At 40.0% G+C, this 18,155-nt stretch overlaps 3 protein-coding genes and 1 non-coding gene across 4 annotated transcripts; 1 reads left to right on the forward strand and 3 right to left on the reverse strand.

Moving 5' to 3' along the window:
• Nucleotides 1-4,321: 4,321 nt before the first annotated feature.
• Nucleotides 4,322-7,215, forward strand: LOC131221173 ((RS)-norcoclaurine 6-O-methyltransferase-like). The gene is made up of 2 exons (XM_058216345.1): nt 4,322-5,086; nt 6,726-7,215. The coding sequence occupies exons 1-2, from the start codon at nt 4,325-4,327 to the stop codon at nt 7,017-7,019; spliced, it is 1,056 nt and encodes a 351-aa protein (XP_058072328.1). The 5' UTR covers nt 4,322-4,324; the 3' UTR covers nt 7,020-7,215.
• A 2,894-nt stretch (nt 7,216-10,109) lies between these two features.
• On the reverse strand, nt 10,110-14,240 carry LOC131249891 (origin of replication complex subunit 1-like). Its single transcript, XM_058250635.1, has 9 exons — nt 14,091-14,240; nt 12,842-12,997; nt 12,690-12,750; nt 12,437-12,543; nt 11,766-11,888; nt 11,502-11,663; nt 11,291-11,348; nt 11,002-11,180; nt 10,110-10,250 (listed from the first exon to the last, which is right to left on the reverse strand). The coding sequence occupies exons 1-9, from the start codon at nt 14,238-14,240 to the stop codon at nt 10,110-10,112; spliced, it is 1,137 nt and encodes a 378-aa protein (XP_058106618.1).
• Nucleotides 14,103-14,177, reverse strand: LOC131223605 (small nucleolar RNA snoR28). The gene has a single exon (XR_009160579.1). It is a non-coding gene; the product is annotated as a small nucleolar RNA snoR28 (small nucleolar RNA).
• A 1,513-nt stretch (nt 14,241-15,753) lies between the features above and the next one.
• Nucleotides 15,754-16,905, reverse strand: LOC131221183 (origin of replication complex subunit 1-like). Its single transcript, XM_058216354.1, has one exon. It carries the CDS (start codon nt 16,865-16,867, stop codon nt 16,103-16,105), a length of 765 nt encoding a protein of 254 aa, XP_058072337.1. The 5' UTR covers nt 16,868-16,905; the 3' UTR covers nt 15,754-16,102.
• Between the last annotated feature and the right edge of the window lie 1,250 nt (nt 16,906-18,155).

Below are 18,155 nucleotides of genomic sequence, written 5' to 3' on the forward strand. Positions count from 1 at the left end.
TAAATATGGCCAGCTGGACAACTCCCGTCCACCCGTTTAATCTGTGGACCTGAATTAACCCATTACCTGAATGTGGCACGTGGCTTGCAACTTTACACACATCTGTGTAAAGATGCAAGCCACGTGCCACATTCAGGTAATGGGTTAATTCAGGTCCACAGATTAAACGGGTGGACGGGAGTTGTCCAGCTGGCCTTTTTTTTTTATTGCCAAGACCTTTTATCTGACTTGTATGTTTGTCCCATGGGATGTGGAGTCATAAAAAAACATTTTGAACAACATTGGAGTAAAGATAAAGAGTTATTTAATCTGATTTTAAATGGAGTATCAACAAGAGCAGGAGCCCAAAAATAAAGAAAATTCAAAGCGTAAGTGGACCAAACCTCAAAAAAGCAGCGGGGAGAATGATGCCCTCTATTTAAACCTTTCAACAGTAGGCATTTAATACCCACTGTTTTCAACAGTGTGGTCCACTTGAGGTTTGGATCTACATCATTTTCGGGCTCATTCTCTAAAATGATTTCGCAAAATAGATGGACGGCACAGATAAAACACATAGTCATGGTGGGCCCTACAAAGCTCCGGCCAGGTGATGCCACATGGATCTTCCGGCAATCGACTTCCATTAACACACGGGCTAACATGCTATGTGAGGGATGATTCTAACCGTGTATCATCTAACATTTCACAATTTACATGACTCAGGCCTATCTGCTCATCAAAAGGCAACATTAGAACATCAAATGTGAACCGTTGGCAAGTTTTGTAACTACCATGGGGTGCTTGTGATGCATTGTGAATGATTGTTGCCCATTGGTCTTTCACCTCTACTAGACTTACATTGGTTGCACACTCTGGTGGAAAGAACCGTTCCTGTAAAGTGTGTAGAATTGGTAACTGAGCACCTCCTTATAATGGGGCTACAGGAAGATCAACACATCATATGACTTTCCTAAGCTCATATCTCCTCGATCCCATCACTAGGAGAGAAGCCTTCTCCTCTATTGAGATTTGTCTATTGTCCTTAACTCCTATTGAAAGTGTGTACACCCAACAATTGCATGGGTCCCATCTTGATGGTCTGTGATCAATTCAATCTTATTATTACATTGCTAGATGGAAATATGCCATGTGTGGCCCATAATTCTAACAGACATGACATGTTAAAAAGTTAAACATCAAGGTCATGCGTTTTACATTAATACTGCCAACTACATATACATAGTTGATGTATACAAATATAGCTATGCCCGAAATTCATGGTGGGGTTCATGAGATGAATGGTCCCAAGCCCATTGACACTCTTCTTGCCATCTATGGTAGGTAGAGGTGTACATGAGTGGAATCGAGTCGAGCTTGGCATAGCTCGACTTGGTTCGTCCACTAGCTAACCCCAGCTTGAACTCGGCTCGGCTCAGTCCTCAAGCCTGATTGGCCAACTCGGATCGGTCAGCAGCTCAGGCCAATTCGAGCCAAGATTGAGCCGAGTTCGCCGGTGTAGTATTTTTACAAACACATGGACCATACCTTCAAATTCTCACTACATGTAAAACAACAACAACAATTTTACAGGTATTTTATTAAACACCTTGTATGCAACATCGAAATCAATAGAAAAGAGTATTTGTTTCATATACATACTTCCTTGCCACTAGCCGACATTTTATTGAGTCATTTCATTAAACACTTGGTGAGCAACATCAATATCAAAGTAAGCGAGTCACTGAACTGGTTTGATTCAAGTTGGGGTTCAATCCAAGTTGAGCCGAGCTTGAGCAAGCTCGAACTTGGTTCAAAAATTTTTTAAGCTAAAAAAATCAGCTCGACTCAGCTTGAACTCAGTTTCAAACCGAGTCGAATCAAGCTTTTTCGAGTCGAGTCGAGCAAGCTAACTCGGTTCGTGTACAGCCCTAACAGTAGGCTTACTGCATGGACACTCCCCATCCATCCACCCTTTTGCATATGTACAGTAGACAGCCTTATTTTACTGGTAGGCAGGACCATGTGCATTGTTGGGTGATTCACACGAGGACCACTGTGAATGTGTGGGGCCATTATTTGGTGATCTGGACAGTAAATCCAGTATCACCATTGTAAATGTGTGATCCCCAATAAATATCCTCGATTGTGATAGGCAACAACTCTTTCGTATCTAAAACAAGAGCATTTGAAAAGAGGGCCTATTGATGCACGTACACCACATACGTTCAAGCATGGCATGATAGGTCAAAGATCTAGTCCATCCATTCAAACGACACCACTTCCCTAGCTCAAGAATCCAGTTGATCTGCGTGTAGATGTGCTACAATTTGTAAAACAAATGTACGGCTTGAAACTAATTCATATGTTTCCAATATTGGAGCAAACATGCTAAATTTTTATTTTTATTTTTCTGTTGTGTGGTCCAGTTGAGCTTTGGATCTGCATCAATTTTGGGTTTATGCTCTAAATTGAGCTTGGAAATGAATGGATTGCGTGGATAAAAGGCATACATCAGTTGTACCATATAAAGCTTTTGCCACGTCATGCAAGGGATATCCTTAGTGGGTGTATAAGGCAATACACTTGAAAGACTTTGATACTTTCAAAAAGTATGATGGATGGCAAACATGTAGGCACTTAGAAATTGTAGATATGGTTCACAAAGTGAAATTAAACCGTCCATATTATAGTACCTGGTGTAGATGGATCATTAATCTAAAATTATGATTATTCCATCCCCTAAGTATCATGTTTGTGAACATTTATCAGACAGTTAAAGAAAAATATCCCAAGGTTCTGCTTCCATAAACAAGCATCACCAGTGGCTACGATGGTTCAACCACTATCACCAGATTGTGAGTTGGATATAGAGGACTTAATTCAGCTAAATTTATATGAATTAATATATGCCACATGTATAATCCATGAGTGCCTGTGTATTGATTGTCATACACGGCCTTAGTATCTTAAAACCCCTCTTAAAAATTTTTATTACTCAGTAGCGGGGTTGTCAATGGGCGGAGTTAGGGCTGGGCTGAGTCTTTCCAAGCCTGGACTGTAATTCTAAATCTAAGCCCAAATCCAGCCGGGGCTGTGACGGGCTGAAATAGTCCAGCCCGAGTCTGCCCAAGCCCGCCCGGGCCTGAATATCTCAGGCGATAAATGATGTTTTAGTGTGCCTCATGTGTGAGACGGGAAAAAATTAAAGAAAATGGGGAACATTAGGTTCAGAAAAGACTTATCAGATTGGTATGGATTTATGGACCTTTGAGGTGCTAAGCCCGAGTCTAGCCCAATTTCCAACGGGCTTCTGGTTTAAGCCAGAGCCCAACCATTGGACCCGATATGCCACCCCAAACCGGCCCAATATGAGCTAAGCCCGAAGGTCCGTCGAAACTACCCGGCCCATTGACCGCCCTAATCAGCATTGCTAAGATACCAGCCATGGGCCATAAAGTTCATGTACATGCCACATATATGCTAACATGGTACCTTAGGTATGAAGATTTTTCTCAACCCATCAACATGATGCGTTTTAATACTGAGGCCCACATGCTAATAGCTGATTTTCTTTTTGGGAAAACAGGTAGAAGGTGGACTAACCTAATGAAAGATGAATGGATTGGATCTCTCACATAGGTGCCATGCAGGCACATGTGTGCATAGCTAAGCTCTTTTAGTACGGTTCTACCGGACGCGGATTGCCTGGTGATCGTTGCAAGCAGCGAATACTGGATAATGGTCTGTGGGCCTCAACATCATATATGTATTTTCTGTCCATCTACTTCTTCAGATCATTTTAGGAAATGGGACTCAAGTGAATCAGACCACAATAAAACATTGATAGGATTGAACGTCCGCCATTAAAAAATTCCTAAGGCCCATGGTAATATTTATTTTCCATCCAACCTGTTTATCATGTCATAAAGACCTATACGAAGGGAAAACACAAATATAAGCTCCATCCAAAAATTTTTAGCTGAAAAAAGTTTTTAATGGTGGGCGTTCAATCACCACTCGTTCATGTGGTGTGGTCTACATAAGATTTGGATCTTCTTCAATTTTTGGGTAATGCCATAAAATGATCTGTAAAAATGGATAGACAGAATGGATAAAACAAATACATCATACTGGATAGCGGGGCTCACGTAGCACCCTCACTGATACTTAGGCCATCCGCGTCCGGTTACCTCGGCTTCTATCAAAGCTGAAAAAACGACAATTGTGAGGAAGTCTCGGGTTAAAAAATCTTGAAATAAACCAGAGCAGGAGCGGAACAGCTGGCAGACAGGGTTTTCCAATTTTAAGTACGGTACACCAACGGGAGAGAAGGAAGTAAGAAATGGAGAATGTTAAGAGAGATGAGCTAGTGGGCCAAGCAATTGCGTGGAACCATTCATTGGGAGCCATTGATTCCTTCGTCCTCAAATGTGCGGTCGAAACCGGAATACCTGAGGTGATCCACGGCCATGGGCGGCCCATAACACTATCTCAACTCGGTGCCTCACTTCCTACTCCTTGCACCAACCTTGACGTCCTCCGTCGGATCATGCGCTACTTGGTACACATGCAGCTCTTCACCGTCCAAAATGAAGGGTCCGATGAGAGGGAGGAATCATACGGGTCAACCTCGGCCACTAAATTCATCCTCATCAACGAGGAGAAGAGCATAGTACCGTTGTTCAAACTCCAGATGCACGAGAAATGCTTAGCTGCATGGCATACATTAGGATCTTGTATGCAAGGGAAGGCCGGTATGTCTGCCTTCGAAAGAATGCATGGAGAGAGCCTGTGGGCCTATGCTTCTAAGCATCCAGATCTCAACGGCATCTTCAATAACGCAATGGCTGGTGGGGCCCGATCAGTAGTGCCAGCCATGATCGACGGCTATGGAGAAGTGTTCCAAGGGTTAACGTCTTTGGTGGACATAGGAGGCGGCATTGGCACGAACCTACAGTCCATAGCCAAGGCATTTCCCCACATAAAGTGCACCGTACTAGATCTTCCTCATGTGGTAGAGACAGCACCCAGCTGCCCAGAAGTGGAGTTTGTTGCCGGCAACATGTTCTCTTTCATACCCAAGGCCGACGCTGTTATGCTGATGGTAACGTATCATTCTCTTCTTTTAAGAGCACTTAAAAACTCGCTGAGTTGACTCTGGTCTTGCCTAGATCGTTCGTTGGATCTCCGTTTAGCTCACTATTATTGGATCAGATTTTTTAATCAAATCATTTGGCCGAGTAAATTTGCACAAAAATCAGATGAGTCAACTCGACAGTTTGAGAGTTGGGTGTATAAATATATTATTAAAACTCTTAAAAAATTGAAAATTTACAGATAACTATATAATTAATATGGAATTTACGTTTTGGTATCTTCTTCAGAAAGGTTTTCAAACAGATACCATCAATTGATATAATTGTCATTCCACCACCGTTCTTTACACTCTTTTTATTTTTATTTTTTTAAAAATTTATATATATAGATATTTTTATTATGGCTGGTTAGGTGGCCATGTGGGCAAATGAGTTACGCACTGAGGTGCTTATGTAAAATCCATTCCTACGACTAAGTGCACCATGTCATTTTAAGCTAAGGGCCCAGAGTCATCCTATCCATGATTCAGGTGGTGGATCACATGATTGGAAGCTGTGTACATGCAACATTCACCTTCTAAACCAATTCCCTTGTATGGCTCACTTGAATCACGAATGGAGCTGAATTTTAAGCTCTATGTCTAAATTTTTGAATGTCATCTAATAGTGGATTTCATATAATCATCATACTGGGCTTAGTGAAAATCAAAGTTGACTGGCATCGCACATTTAACAGTCAGAATAGATGTTACATAAAAAGCATGATGCCCCACCAAAAATTGCCTGGACTTTATAGAGTATTCAAGGGAACGGTGTAGGATGCCCCTTTGGATTTTGAAAGGCCAGTTGTGATACTTATGTACTGACCATTATATATTTGTTGCAATGTAATTGAACCTCATCATTACTGACTGCATTTAACGTAGCAGTCTTGACACCATCAGTGATGACATTGGCCAACTCCCTGCAAGCAGGGATCTAGATTCTTAGTACAATATTAGGCCAAAGACACGCACCAAAAAAAAGGAAAGATAAAAAAGAAAAGAAGAGAAACTTACCTTTAATTCTTGTTAGCCCACCAAAGAAACCAGTTGAGAAAGTAGTACACCCTTATTTATAAAGGGACTCATCATGATAATTGTATGAAATCTAATCTTATCATTAAATTCAAAATAAATATTTAGGCTTGTATGCCAAAAATCATATCCATATATGCAATTCATGAACGTCACACTAATGGAAGTAGTTTGGAGGTCGAGTGTTGCCTTGTACAATTTTTCCAATTATCTGGTACACTTAAGACCAAATGGAGCTGATTTTTGTTAAAGTCCATGATATACAATGATACACCTGGCAAGCTGGATAGATTTTTTATATAAACATTACAGTGGATCCACAGTAGCCACAACCCATTTGCTCACATGACCCTTGCAGTAGTTTAATTTTCTTTAATTCAAAAAATAAAAATTAAAAAATTAAAAAAATAATTAAAAAAAGCATGCTTAACAGACTCTCTCCGGATGGTTAAGATAATTCGATTGGTCTAAATTTCAGCACAGGGCCACAATTTAAATGGTCCAGATTTATTGCACAATGTATGCATAAATCTAGGTACAGTGGCCTCATCGATGTTTTTGTTGCTTGCAGTGGGTACTACACAACTGGGGTGATGAGGATTGTGTGAAGATCTTAAAGAGATGTAAGGATGCCATAGATGCAAAGAGCGGTAAGGTTATCGTAGTCGACATTATCATAGGCGTTGATGATCTGCAGGAGCTTGAACATGTGAGGCTAGCAACGGACATGATAATGCTAGCCAAGACGGGAGGAAAAGAAAGGAATGAAAAGGAGTGGAGGAGACTGTTATCTGATGCTGGATTCAATCAATGCAAGATAACACCCATCAAAGCCCTCCAATCTGTAATCGAAGCACGTCCTTAATCACCTCGTGTGTGCACGTACCAACTTGTTCATGACATCCGAATGACTGGAGTGAGTCTCGCCATGCGCACAGCCCATATGTCCAGTACACGTGCCAGGTTGGCACGTGTCAAGTCATGTAGAAGTGTAAACACATTAATAAAATGTAGTGTGATCTGTTTTTGCCAAGACAGGGGCTGTATGATCATAGCATTTCTTTTTTTCTTTTTTAATTATTAACTAAAGGTGTGAGCAGGGCCACTTATAATATTATTAATTCCAAGAATGGACTGTACATTTTTTAGGAGCAGGCTCCGTAAAAAATCAATGGGGCATCACCAATCATAAGAAGGAAACAAATACAAAATCCATTCATCTGAAAAAAAAAAAAACCAAATGGCTTACTGGACAAAATTACCTAGACAGCAAGCTATACGACAGTAGGGATCCCCAAAACACCAAAACAAAAAACATAGGCTTACTATGCACTGCATCACTACAAACCGGCCTCCGTGCCACTGAATATCCAGCTCTAGAGGGACATTGTTGCAAAATAAACAGGTCCAAAAAAGCAACTATTCATACGCTAGTTCAAATCAGAATATAAAAAAAAAAAAAACTCTAGTTTTTCATTTTATTTTATTGGTTAGCAGGTTAGTACACACCCCACTTGGGTATTGACACCATGACAGTGTTCAAATGAGTTTATCTACTCAGTCTACCACTTAAGCTGTGGATTGGCGTGTTTTTTTTTGCTTTTTTTTTTAAAGTCTCCAACTTACTTGAGAGGTTCATGGTTGGCACCTTTGGTCATTGAACATTTCAAGGGTCCTTGCAGAATATAGAGCCTTCTATTACAATAGATGCATCAAATAGAAGTCCATGATTCATCATCGTCAAATGGAAAATGGAAGTTAACTTCAACTTACTCGAATATGAGGAGCCTGAAACATTTCCTGTATGGCCACTTCGACCTCAACCATACCAACAAGTTGTTTTCCTGAAAGTAGGAAAACATATCAATTTGAGCACCAAAACTTTCAATGAAGATGTCAGTACATAATACTTGCAAATCCAGCAGCAATTTAATAGCAAACTTATCAGTGATGGGAACAATCCATCAAACCAGGTGTCTTGTAGGCAATGTTAGCCAAAGAAGAGTCAGCAAAGATCAAAGTCTCCAGAAGTACATTTCAACAACAACCTTATCAGTGAACATACTTGATGGTCTAGACCATTCATTAGAATTGCTACCTCTTGGATAGGTCAATTCCCAAAATCCAGATAGAATGATTATATAAAACATGAAAAAAGTACCCTACAACCATTGTTTGGAGCATCCCCAATATGATTGATAACGTTCCCCGATATCATTCATATCTCCAGCTTGGAGATACCGATAACACTGGTAGTATCAGAAATTCCAGGAATCGGAGATATACTGCTAATGCATCGCCAATATTTTCGATTGCGTAAATTCCAAGTCCCTTGTATCGTTGATGTATAACCAATATTTTTTACTGTGTAAATTCCAAGTGTTGCTTGTATCATTAATGTATCGGCGACATTTTGATAATATCGTCAATGTATCAATATCGCCAAAAACTTGTTTATCAAAAAAAATTCAATTTTTTATAGGTGCTAGGTTATATGATATAATGCATGTTTGTATGTGTGTATAGGTAAGGATGGATGGATGGATGAATCATGGATGGATGTTTGTATACATGAATGGATGGATGGACTGGTGTGTGTGTGTGTGTGTGTGTGTGTGTGTGTGTGTGTGTGTGTGTGTGTGTGTGTGTGTGTGTGTGTTTGTGTGTATATGTGTATGCATGCACACATGGATGGATGGATCATGCATGTGTGTTTGTATGTATATGCATGCATGGATGGATGGTGGGATGGATAGATGGATCCACCATTTTCCCCATGTTTCCCTGAGTCAACAATACATGCTTTTAGGCCCCATTAAAGGGAAACTTATTATTTGATTCCTAAATATTCAAATATGCATCTTTTCGCTATTATTTTATTCTTAAATATGCAAATATGTGCATTTTAGCATCTCTTAAAGTATCATTGAAAAACTCCACCATATCCCCCATGTTTCTCTAATGTTTCCCTGAGTCAGTGTTACATGCTTTTAGACCTCCATTAAAGAGAAACTTATTATGTATACATCTTTTTTGCAATTATTTAATTCCTAAATATGCAGATATGTGTATTTTAGCATCTCCTAAAGTTTCATTGAGAAATTCCACCATTTCCTCATGTTTCCCCAATGTTACCCTCAGCCACGATACATTTTCCGAGTATCAACGATAATATCAGCGATATCAATACACCTATCACTATCCCGAGCCAGGGATACATGTAATGATATCAATACTACGAATACAACCTACAACATCCATTAATTGGATGATGAATATAATTTATCCTGAAAAGTTGAACGGTAGGCTAGAAACGTACTGACCATCCACTTGATAGGCACTATAGGCTACTTTTTGCCTGGTTCAAACAATGGGTTTTGGCAGTAGCCTATGTGGTGTTGTTCTAATGGATGGCATGTATCTATAACACATCCACTGATGAGGATCGGTGAAAGGTTGGTGAAGGTAAACACTCTTTAACAGTGTAGTGGAGATTAATAAAACCCAAACCACAACAACAATTATGATTATTAATGAAGATGACAGCAATGATGGCAATGATGATGATTAAACAATCCTAAGAATTTAGTTCAGATTTTAGTCCTCAATTTTCTTCACAACTGAAAACAACTTAATCACAATTGTAAAGTGTAGGTGAGTCAAAATTACATTAGATCAACAGAACATTCATATCCAGCTGAATTAAGCAGAAAAAAACATTTATGTCTGCCATGAATATGGTATTGAATTATATCACATGAACAAGGGAACTCATGCTCAGCCATGACAAGATGCAGCTAAGGGTGTGATTATAGGGATTATACACTCAAATCTTTTTAACATTTTTTTTTTAAAAAAAATTGTGGACTATAATACCTATAATTGTGCCTTTTGCTGCATCTTGTCATGGTTGAGGATAAGTGGAAGAGTATCTTATATTGCATTTCAGAAACTTCTATGTACCTGCTTGAGAATCATGATCAGCAAGTGATGGCATTGTTGATTGTGGTGACTGCTTATGTCGATAATCAGCTAGTTCTGCTGCACGCCTACAAATTTCCAGGGCACGATGTGCATCACCCGAAATAGCGGCAACCTAAACAAATGTGCAATATTGTTTATATTTATTGGATAGATAAATACACACACACAAACGCACGCACGCACATGCGCGTGCACACATATAAGGCAGACACACACACACATGCTTGTATATCAAATGTTTTAGTAATTTCATCATTAACGTATTTTAACATTTTTTGTTCATTTTTAACATATTCATATGCCTATGGTTTAACTGAGATGGCCCTTGATAGAGTGGAATGGCAGAACAAGATTTGTGTATCCGATCATATTTAGTTGGGATAAGGCTTTGATGATGATGATGATGATGATGATGATGATTAAATATACTCTTATGATTTTTACTAGTTGTCATTTAAAATATAGAGCGATGTCCAAGCCATATCTGACACAGAATCATATCCACCATGCACCACCATATCCCTGTTGCATCATATCCGACATGGGTATTAAGAGATTTGAAAGATTTGAGTACCACAGGATAACAACACTTTCCTGACATTAACATATGCACTATAATACAAGCAAACGACAATTAGTCTGTACTGGTGCACAGATGCATGCGGTCTTCCGTGCTCTTGTAAGAATACTATACGTAGATCCATGAAGTTCCTTAGAGATTGAGGATTCATATGCACCACTATGCATGTATTTATGTATGCATGTTTATAAATGTATATATAAGCATTCCAACATCCATTTCAGAAGATTGTGACCCTTTATAATAAGCAGAACACAAGACTATTGTTGTGCTCAAGACCAACCTTCCTTGAAGCAAATTCTATAGCTTGCTTCTCAAATGCATTAATGCCCTTAAGACGGCTTGAAATGATCTCCTGCAGTTGTTGATGGTTGTAGGGACCAAAACATAGTCTTTGGATGCCCATACGGCTTGAAATACGGGGCAGCAACTTCTCTGGAAGATCCATAGTATTTGCTATGCCTGCGATTAACAAGAATATAAAATAGCGAGTGATGATAGTGTTATCATAATCACAACACTACAACACAATTCAGCATATGAAAAGCACTGTTTTTCAAATAAACCACTACCTATTACAATCAATTTAGAATGCGGTTTTGTAGGCCAATCAAGAATGTTGTACAGAACCTGTCATCAGGAAAAAAAAAAGTGATTACAAAAATTAATGCTTCTAAATCTTAAAAACAGCCACACAAAAATAAAAAGGTCCCCAAGACATTACATTAGCAGTTTGCATTTTAGTAACTGGAAAATAAATAAACCATAAGCTGCAGAAATTACCGACTGGTTCCTTGTGACAAGAAGATCAAGCTCGTCGATGAGTAGAACACAGGGCTGATTTTCATCTTTGCCAACTCTATTAACATCGGAGAATCTCTCATTCAGCAAGTGAAGAGCTTTTTTCCATCCAACTCTATGTCCACTTAAAGCTTCATATATGACCTGTAAAAGCTTTGTGTTTATGTCCGGATAATGTAGTGAGGACAAGAAAAGACATGACTAGAGTAAGGAACTAAGGATACAATTAATGTAAAAATTTGTTACCCTGTATATATTCTCTGGGGAGGCCAATTTCAGACCATTAATCTCTACAAAGCAACAGGGTCTTATACTTCCTGCATCAACTTCAGACCTTAGATTCTTCATTACTGCGAGTACACTCATAGTCTGCAGTTTGATGTAGTCAAACATGCAAGTAGAAAAACATGAGTATTTGCATTCTCAGAAAAGGAAACCATCATCCTTTGTCAGTAACTCACAAATGGCACCAGAAAATGAAAATCAACAAATTATTTCCATAAAATGAGGTATGGGAATACAGGGTGTTTGCCACCATTTTCTAAATGGCAGTGACTCATCCACGATGCCACGGCATGTATGTACACGAATCCACACCATCGAAATCAGTGCCCATTGTGGATGGAGATCATAGCATGAATATCTCGTTAATCAAATGATTCTATCCACCCAACTGTTGGACTACAAATGGTTGAGAATAAAATGGTCAGAAGTCCAAATTCAACACGTGAAATCAGATGATTAAGATCACCCAGTTAGTGTGATTTCGGGCTATGCCCCATACATGACAGGCATGATTTGGATGGTCTAGACTCCAGATCGTCTACATGTATGACATCACATAAACATTAGATGAATCGCTACCTTCTTAGAAATGGCAGGAAAAACATGCAGTAGTATTAAAAAGAGAAACCAACCTTGCCAGTTACAGGAACACCATGAATATAGAGGCAGCGCCCTAGACAATTATCTTTGCAGATTGCACCTTTGACAAATGCAGTCATCTCCTCCATTTCTCTGTCATCTGAGCACATGCCTTTACTAAAAGCCATAATGCACAAACAGCGAAACCATAACCCAACAGTTTCTGCAAGGCAGCGACTTTGGTAAAGTGGCTAATAGCAGTGTTGCTTTAGCTCTTTCAAGTTTGGTCTTCTGATGGCATCTAACATATTCTGGAATTTTCTGTCCCTATCTTCTGAAGACCAAAGATATGCCCCTTCCGTGAGTCCTATTTTTAGAACACAACATTTGAAAGTGCATTAGATGGATGTAGCCACAACACTGTAATATCCAAATATACAAAACAGAGAGAACCATACCGCTGCCAATTCATGGGATTGGTATTTGTTAGCTGGGTATTTTGCAGCCGATGAACCTATCTCAGTCTCTTTTTTGTATTCAAAGTCTTCTTCTGTATCACATCCTGAGTCTTTAGAAGAATCCCAATCTTCATCATTGTCTGCTTCTCCATCATTCTGCCATTAGTGAAACCAATAAAATTTAAACCTTTTTCATCTCCTCTATAATTAATAGTTGAGAAATGCTACTAAGATGAACATTTCACGGAAGTTCCATGGTCCTTGCTCTGCCATACACATGGCAAACATGCTCAACCTTTGTGGTAATTGGATGATCTAAACTCCTGCCTTTTGAGTTTTATCCTTTGAATTTGAACCCTTGTTCTTTTTTCTCAAATTTGTGCTACCACCCATTTGCAGTGTACTGATCATATTGCCATCATATTCTAATCACCTACTTCTTGGTCTATGGGCCATCCACAAGACGACCCAGCAGATAAATAATTTTGATATGGTCTTAAATATAGGTTCCAAGGTGCGACTAGCTCAATGACTAAAACTGGTGCCACTCTTACCAACTCATTCTGATTAGGTTAGAACTTGGAATTGATCAACACAATGAGCAGGGGACTCATTTCATTCTCCACTGATACTGAGTTGACTCAGCATTAAAACCATGGTCCTGATCATGGTATACATTTCACACATTCTGTGGAGATGTTTTAGGTGATACTTCAGGGAAGTCCACAAAGAACCTGCATCAGTAGCGGATGGGGGTGTTTGTTTTGAGATAATACTCTGGAAATGAATTCAATTTCATGGATTGCTGTTGTTTATGTAAAAAGTAACTGTGGAATTCAATTTCCATTTCCAGGGCTTTACTAAAAAAATGCGAATATCATTTCTTCCAAAAACATGCTAAATGTTGATTTCCAAAGTTATGAAAGACAATTTTCACCCTTTGACCATTGACTTCTTAACATTTCCATGGAAAACTATACTCCAAACCAACGAACAGAATCATAGTTGGCTTCCACAGTTTTCCATTTGCTGACAATTCCACAGGAGTTTTCCATGTCCACATTTTGGATTCTCTCTATCCAAAAGTTAACAAAAATACTTCTGTTGAAATATCAGATGAAGTTACAAAGATGCATCATTGGAGATGCAATAAAAAAATTGAACTTCAAAACATGAGTTGCTAAAACACCATCACTTCTGAATTCATACTCCAAATTCAATGTGACTTAGTAGAATCTAAAAAACCTACCTCTTCATCATCGAGATCTGCAATACGTTTAAAACTGTGCCAGCGGACATCATACTCGTATTCACTGAGAAAGACATCATCTCCCTCACTGCTGGCTTTAGAAAATTCTTTAGGGTTCATAACATAGCAATGCCTTAGGACAGATTCCATCTGCACCAAATTATACAGGAGCTCAGCTCAATATGAAAGGTCAAAAGGTACAGTAACAGTCAACACATCACATCTGGTGGAGATATCATCATCAAACACCAAACATGCTCAGTTATTTCAAAAACCTATATTGTAATTGCACGTAAATACCATAAATTTTAACAACAGAAATCTTAGAGTGAAAACCCAGAAAATCAGTATTCCTTACACGATTTTCCCAACTTGGAAGTAAAAATAGTAAAAATATCTTCTGCTGCAGCATTCTTTCTTTTACCAGGGCAATGGACTTGAAAAAAAAAAAAAAAACTGGTACCTGAAATACACAGGTGTTTACTAATGCAAGTCATAGGAAAGGGTTAGCAACATAATTTTATCAGTACTATTTTCCTGCAAGATTGTGGTTGCAAAGAAATGTTTGTTTTGTGTAATGTTTCAACAGTTGCTAGTTTGCAGTCTAAAATTTAATGATGCTGGCTTTAGTTAATGCGCCGCTGTTTCCAGGTAAATTCAACTTCAAGCTTAAGCCAAAAAAAAAGCATATTTCTTTCTTCATCATGTGATTGTTCTCAGAATTTTCCTAGTCTGCTTATCTACTATTGTGAATCAAAGGTTCAACAATTCCATTCAGGTTTCACTTTCCAAGCATATTTCTGCAAAAATCATCCAAGATCCAATGCAAGAGGAAACACACAATGTTAGCATTTTCTTAGCCAAAGAGTTATAAATGTCGGGCCCCGCCTTCTGGGGATCCAAATTGTTCATATGGTTGCTGCCATGGTGGATGCGGATTTTCATGAAATTTCCCCATTGGGTCGCCTGAATGCAAACTATTGGTTGTTATGTCCATTTTCATTGGACGGCTAGGACTATCTAATATGGGCAATGCTGTGTCATGGGAAGCTGAATGATGGGGTCCGCTTGATGCAAGAATTAGGTTTCTCAAAGGTGGAGCCACGCATGCCATTGTGGGGTTGATCAAAACACCGTCTTTCGATCAAGCATCCTATGTACCTCGCAACAAATGACTTGTCCATCACACATACAAGAAGGGAAAGAATACAACTTTCCTATGTGCAAAAATGGATCTGTATATGTTTGATCAATTGGATGCGGAAAACAAAAAACTTTGTTAGGCCATGTCAGTAGTTACAGAAACATCTTGTGTGGAATGCATCAACAGAAAGTAGAAAAACAGCGAAGAGACCGTTCCCATCATCTACCTCAATGTCAGCAAAATCATTCGTGCGGTAAAGCTCTCTACGAAGATTATGTGACTGTCTTCTGGCTGCAGTTTCTTCAGGAATTATATACCATCGACCTCTAAACCAGTAGGTACCATCCGTTTCCCTCCATAAACTGTTCAAGTTCCCCAAAAAAAAAAAAAAAAAAAAAAAAAAACAACAAAATATATACATAACGGAAACACATAACAACAATAGAATTTACAAAATGCAACCAATTTCCATAGAGGTGTTGTAGGCACAATGATATTTTCATTCAGTCTGGATTGCATACAGATGAGCTCCATCTTTCAGTTATGTAGATTGTTCATCTGGTGGGCCCTACATGGACTTGCTTTGGATAGAAAATCTTCTCCATCAAACAATTCCAGCCATCTGATTGGTGGACTTTCCTGCTGCATATGGACCATTGGCTAACATTTATTGTTTTTAAGCATTCCAGGGAAAATTATCAGATGGCTTGGATTGACCAAAGAAAATGCTTTCTACAGCATCATTAATTCGCATTGAGGCCCACCAGTTGAACAGTCAGGATCATTGAAAGGTGGGCCCAACCTTTGCCAAATGCTGGCCACAGTCAATTCTGCTAGAACATTGCATAATTCTTCCCACTAATACCAGCTACCTTTCGATATGTGCCGCCCATAAATCACTTGAAAGAAGCTTCTCTCTCGCCGTTCTACTCAGCCTCTTACCCTCAGGAGGCCTCGGAAACTCCACCTTCTTCCCCGTTCTCCGACCCTCGCAGAACTTACAAATCCAAACGCCTTCCGGAACCTCTTTCAATGGAGGCCTCAAACATCTCATGTGAAACCCGCCCAAACAATCATCGCATTCTATTATCACTGCTTTCCCGGACTTGAAGCAGATCCGACACTCTTCCACCTCCGGATCCTCGCCATCTGAGCTCGCGTCTTCCCTCCTCTTCACATAAACGTCATCGCCGATCCCGAATTCACCACCGTCATACACAACCTTTTTATAATAGGTGCGCCTCTTCACCCCTTCCCGCTCGAAACACACCATCCTCGAAGCCCGAGAAGCGGATCTCGGCGCAATTTTCCCATCCGACCGTTTCCTCTTCATGGGTTCCGCGAGATCAGGAGAGATGGGAGAGAACGGAGGTTCGGACGGCAGTTTCTTGGATTCACGCCTCGATCTTTGGCCCTTTTTGTCGGATTTTAGAGTTTTCAGAGCACGGGGTTTTGTGGGCACGTCGGCATCCGGTTTCCGAAGGGTTTCGGTTTCCGCAGTGGGCGGAATTCGACGGAGAGAGCGGCGAGGAGTGACAGGAGAGGGCGTCGGAGGGATCGAGAGGGCCGAAAATGGAGAATGGAGTTTTGGATTGGAGGGAGAGTTTTTGGGTTTCTTTGGGGTTTCGGCCATTGCCCTGCAGAAGAACTGCTAGGGTTTGGGCTCGAGAGAGGTGGAGAGATGTAGATGAGGGAGATGGCCTTTTTTCTTTGTTGAGAGAAATGGCGGGAAACTTTCCCTCCTTCTAACCGTTGAAGCGACCGCACGTGCGGACGCGGATTTCCTGTGAAAGCCTTTGGCATGAAGTTCCTACGCAAGGATACTGGGTAGGGTCCAATGAGATGTTCGTAATAAATCCATCCTGTCCATACATTTTTATAGATAATTTTAGGACGTTCGACCAAAACTAATCTATATCCAACACTCAAGTGGGCCACACCATATAAAAACCGTTGGCATACAGTGAGCACCGTTGAAGCATTCTTATAGCCATCAAAGTTTTGTATCAGGCTATATTTTTAGCTTTTTCGCTTCATCCCATTGGGAATGACCTTATAAACGGTTTGGACAGTATATAAACATCAAGGTGGAGTCCAGAAAGGTTTCAACGGTAGGAATTTCTTTCCCAATTGTACCTCTCGTGTGACCACTTGCGTTTTTTATCTACCTGATTTTTGGTCAAACGTCCTAAAATGATCTCTAAGAATGTATGGACGGAATTGATTTGTTACATGCATTTCAGGGCCCCACCTATCATCCTTGCGCAGGAACTTCCTGCCAAAGCCTTCCGCAGGAAATCCGCGTCCCGCACGTGCCTGCAAATGCGCGGATTGTACAATGCTTGTGTTGTACACGTTGGAACCGTATTTTAGTGATCCAAACCGTCAATATGGTTTACATGACTTTGGATGGCCCATGCAAAACGAATCTCCCAAATGCAACCCTCTAATACATTTCCAAGAAATAAACGGTTGAGAGTGGAAGCGGATTGCCTGGACGTGGCCCAAGCTCTGTGGGCCCACCATGATATAATTTATCCACCCCGTCCATCCATTTTTCCAGATCATTCTAGGACATGAGCCTAAAAATGATAAAGATCCAAAGGTCAAGCGGACCACACCATAGAAAACAGTGGGGATTGAACGGCCACCGTTGAAAAGTTCCTAGACTAGACCGTGATGTTTTATTTAGCATCCAACCTGTTCATAAGGTCAGACAGACCTGGATGAAGGTTAAACACAAATTTAAGCTCAATCCAGAAATTCCATGTCCTCAAATAAGTTATCAACGGTAAGAGTTCAAACCCCACTGTTTTCTGTGGTGTGGTGCACTGTACCTTCAGATCTGCGTCAATTTTGGGCTTGTACCCTAATTGAGCAGGCAAAATGGATGGACAGCGTGGATAAAACACATACATTAC

This window comes from Magnolia sinica, chromosome 1 (genome assembly GCF_029962835.1).
Source record: "Magnolia sinica isolate HGM2019 chromosome 1, MsV1, whole genome shotgun sequence".
NCBI lineage: Eukaryota > Viridiplantae > Streptophyta > Magnoliopsida > Magnoliales > Magnoliaceae > Magnolia > Magnolia sinica.

Bases quoted from the DNA above. Each gene is read 5' to 3' on its own strand.
- LOC131221183 (XM_058216354.1), bottom strand. From the start codon at position 16,867: ATGGCCGAAACCCCAAAGAAACCCAAAAACTCTCCCTCCAATCCAAAA.
- LOC131221173 (XM_058216345.1), top strand. From the start codon at position 4,325: ATGGAGAATGTTAAGAGAGATGAGCTAGTGGGCCAAGCAATTGCGTGG. The intron at 5,087-6,725 runs GTAACGTATCAT...TGTTGCTTGCAG, and splicing joins CCGACGCTGTTATGCTGATG to TGGGTACTACACAACTGGGG.
- LOC131249891 (XM_058250635.1), bottom strand. From the start codon at position 14,240: ATGGAATCTGTCCTAAGGCATTGCTATGTTATGAACCCTAAAGAATTT. The intron at 12,544-12,689 runs GTTAGATGCCAT...GCATGTGCTCAG, and splicing joins GACAGAAAATTCCAGAATAT to ATGACAGAGAAATGGAGGAG. The intron at 11,889-12,436 runs GTTGGTTTCTCT...ATCAAACTGCAG, and splicing joins GTGTTCCTGTAACTGGCAAG to ACTATGAGTGTACTCGCAGT.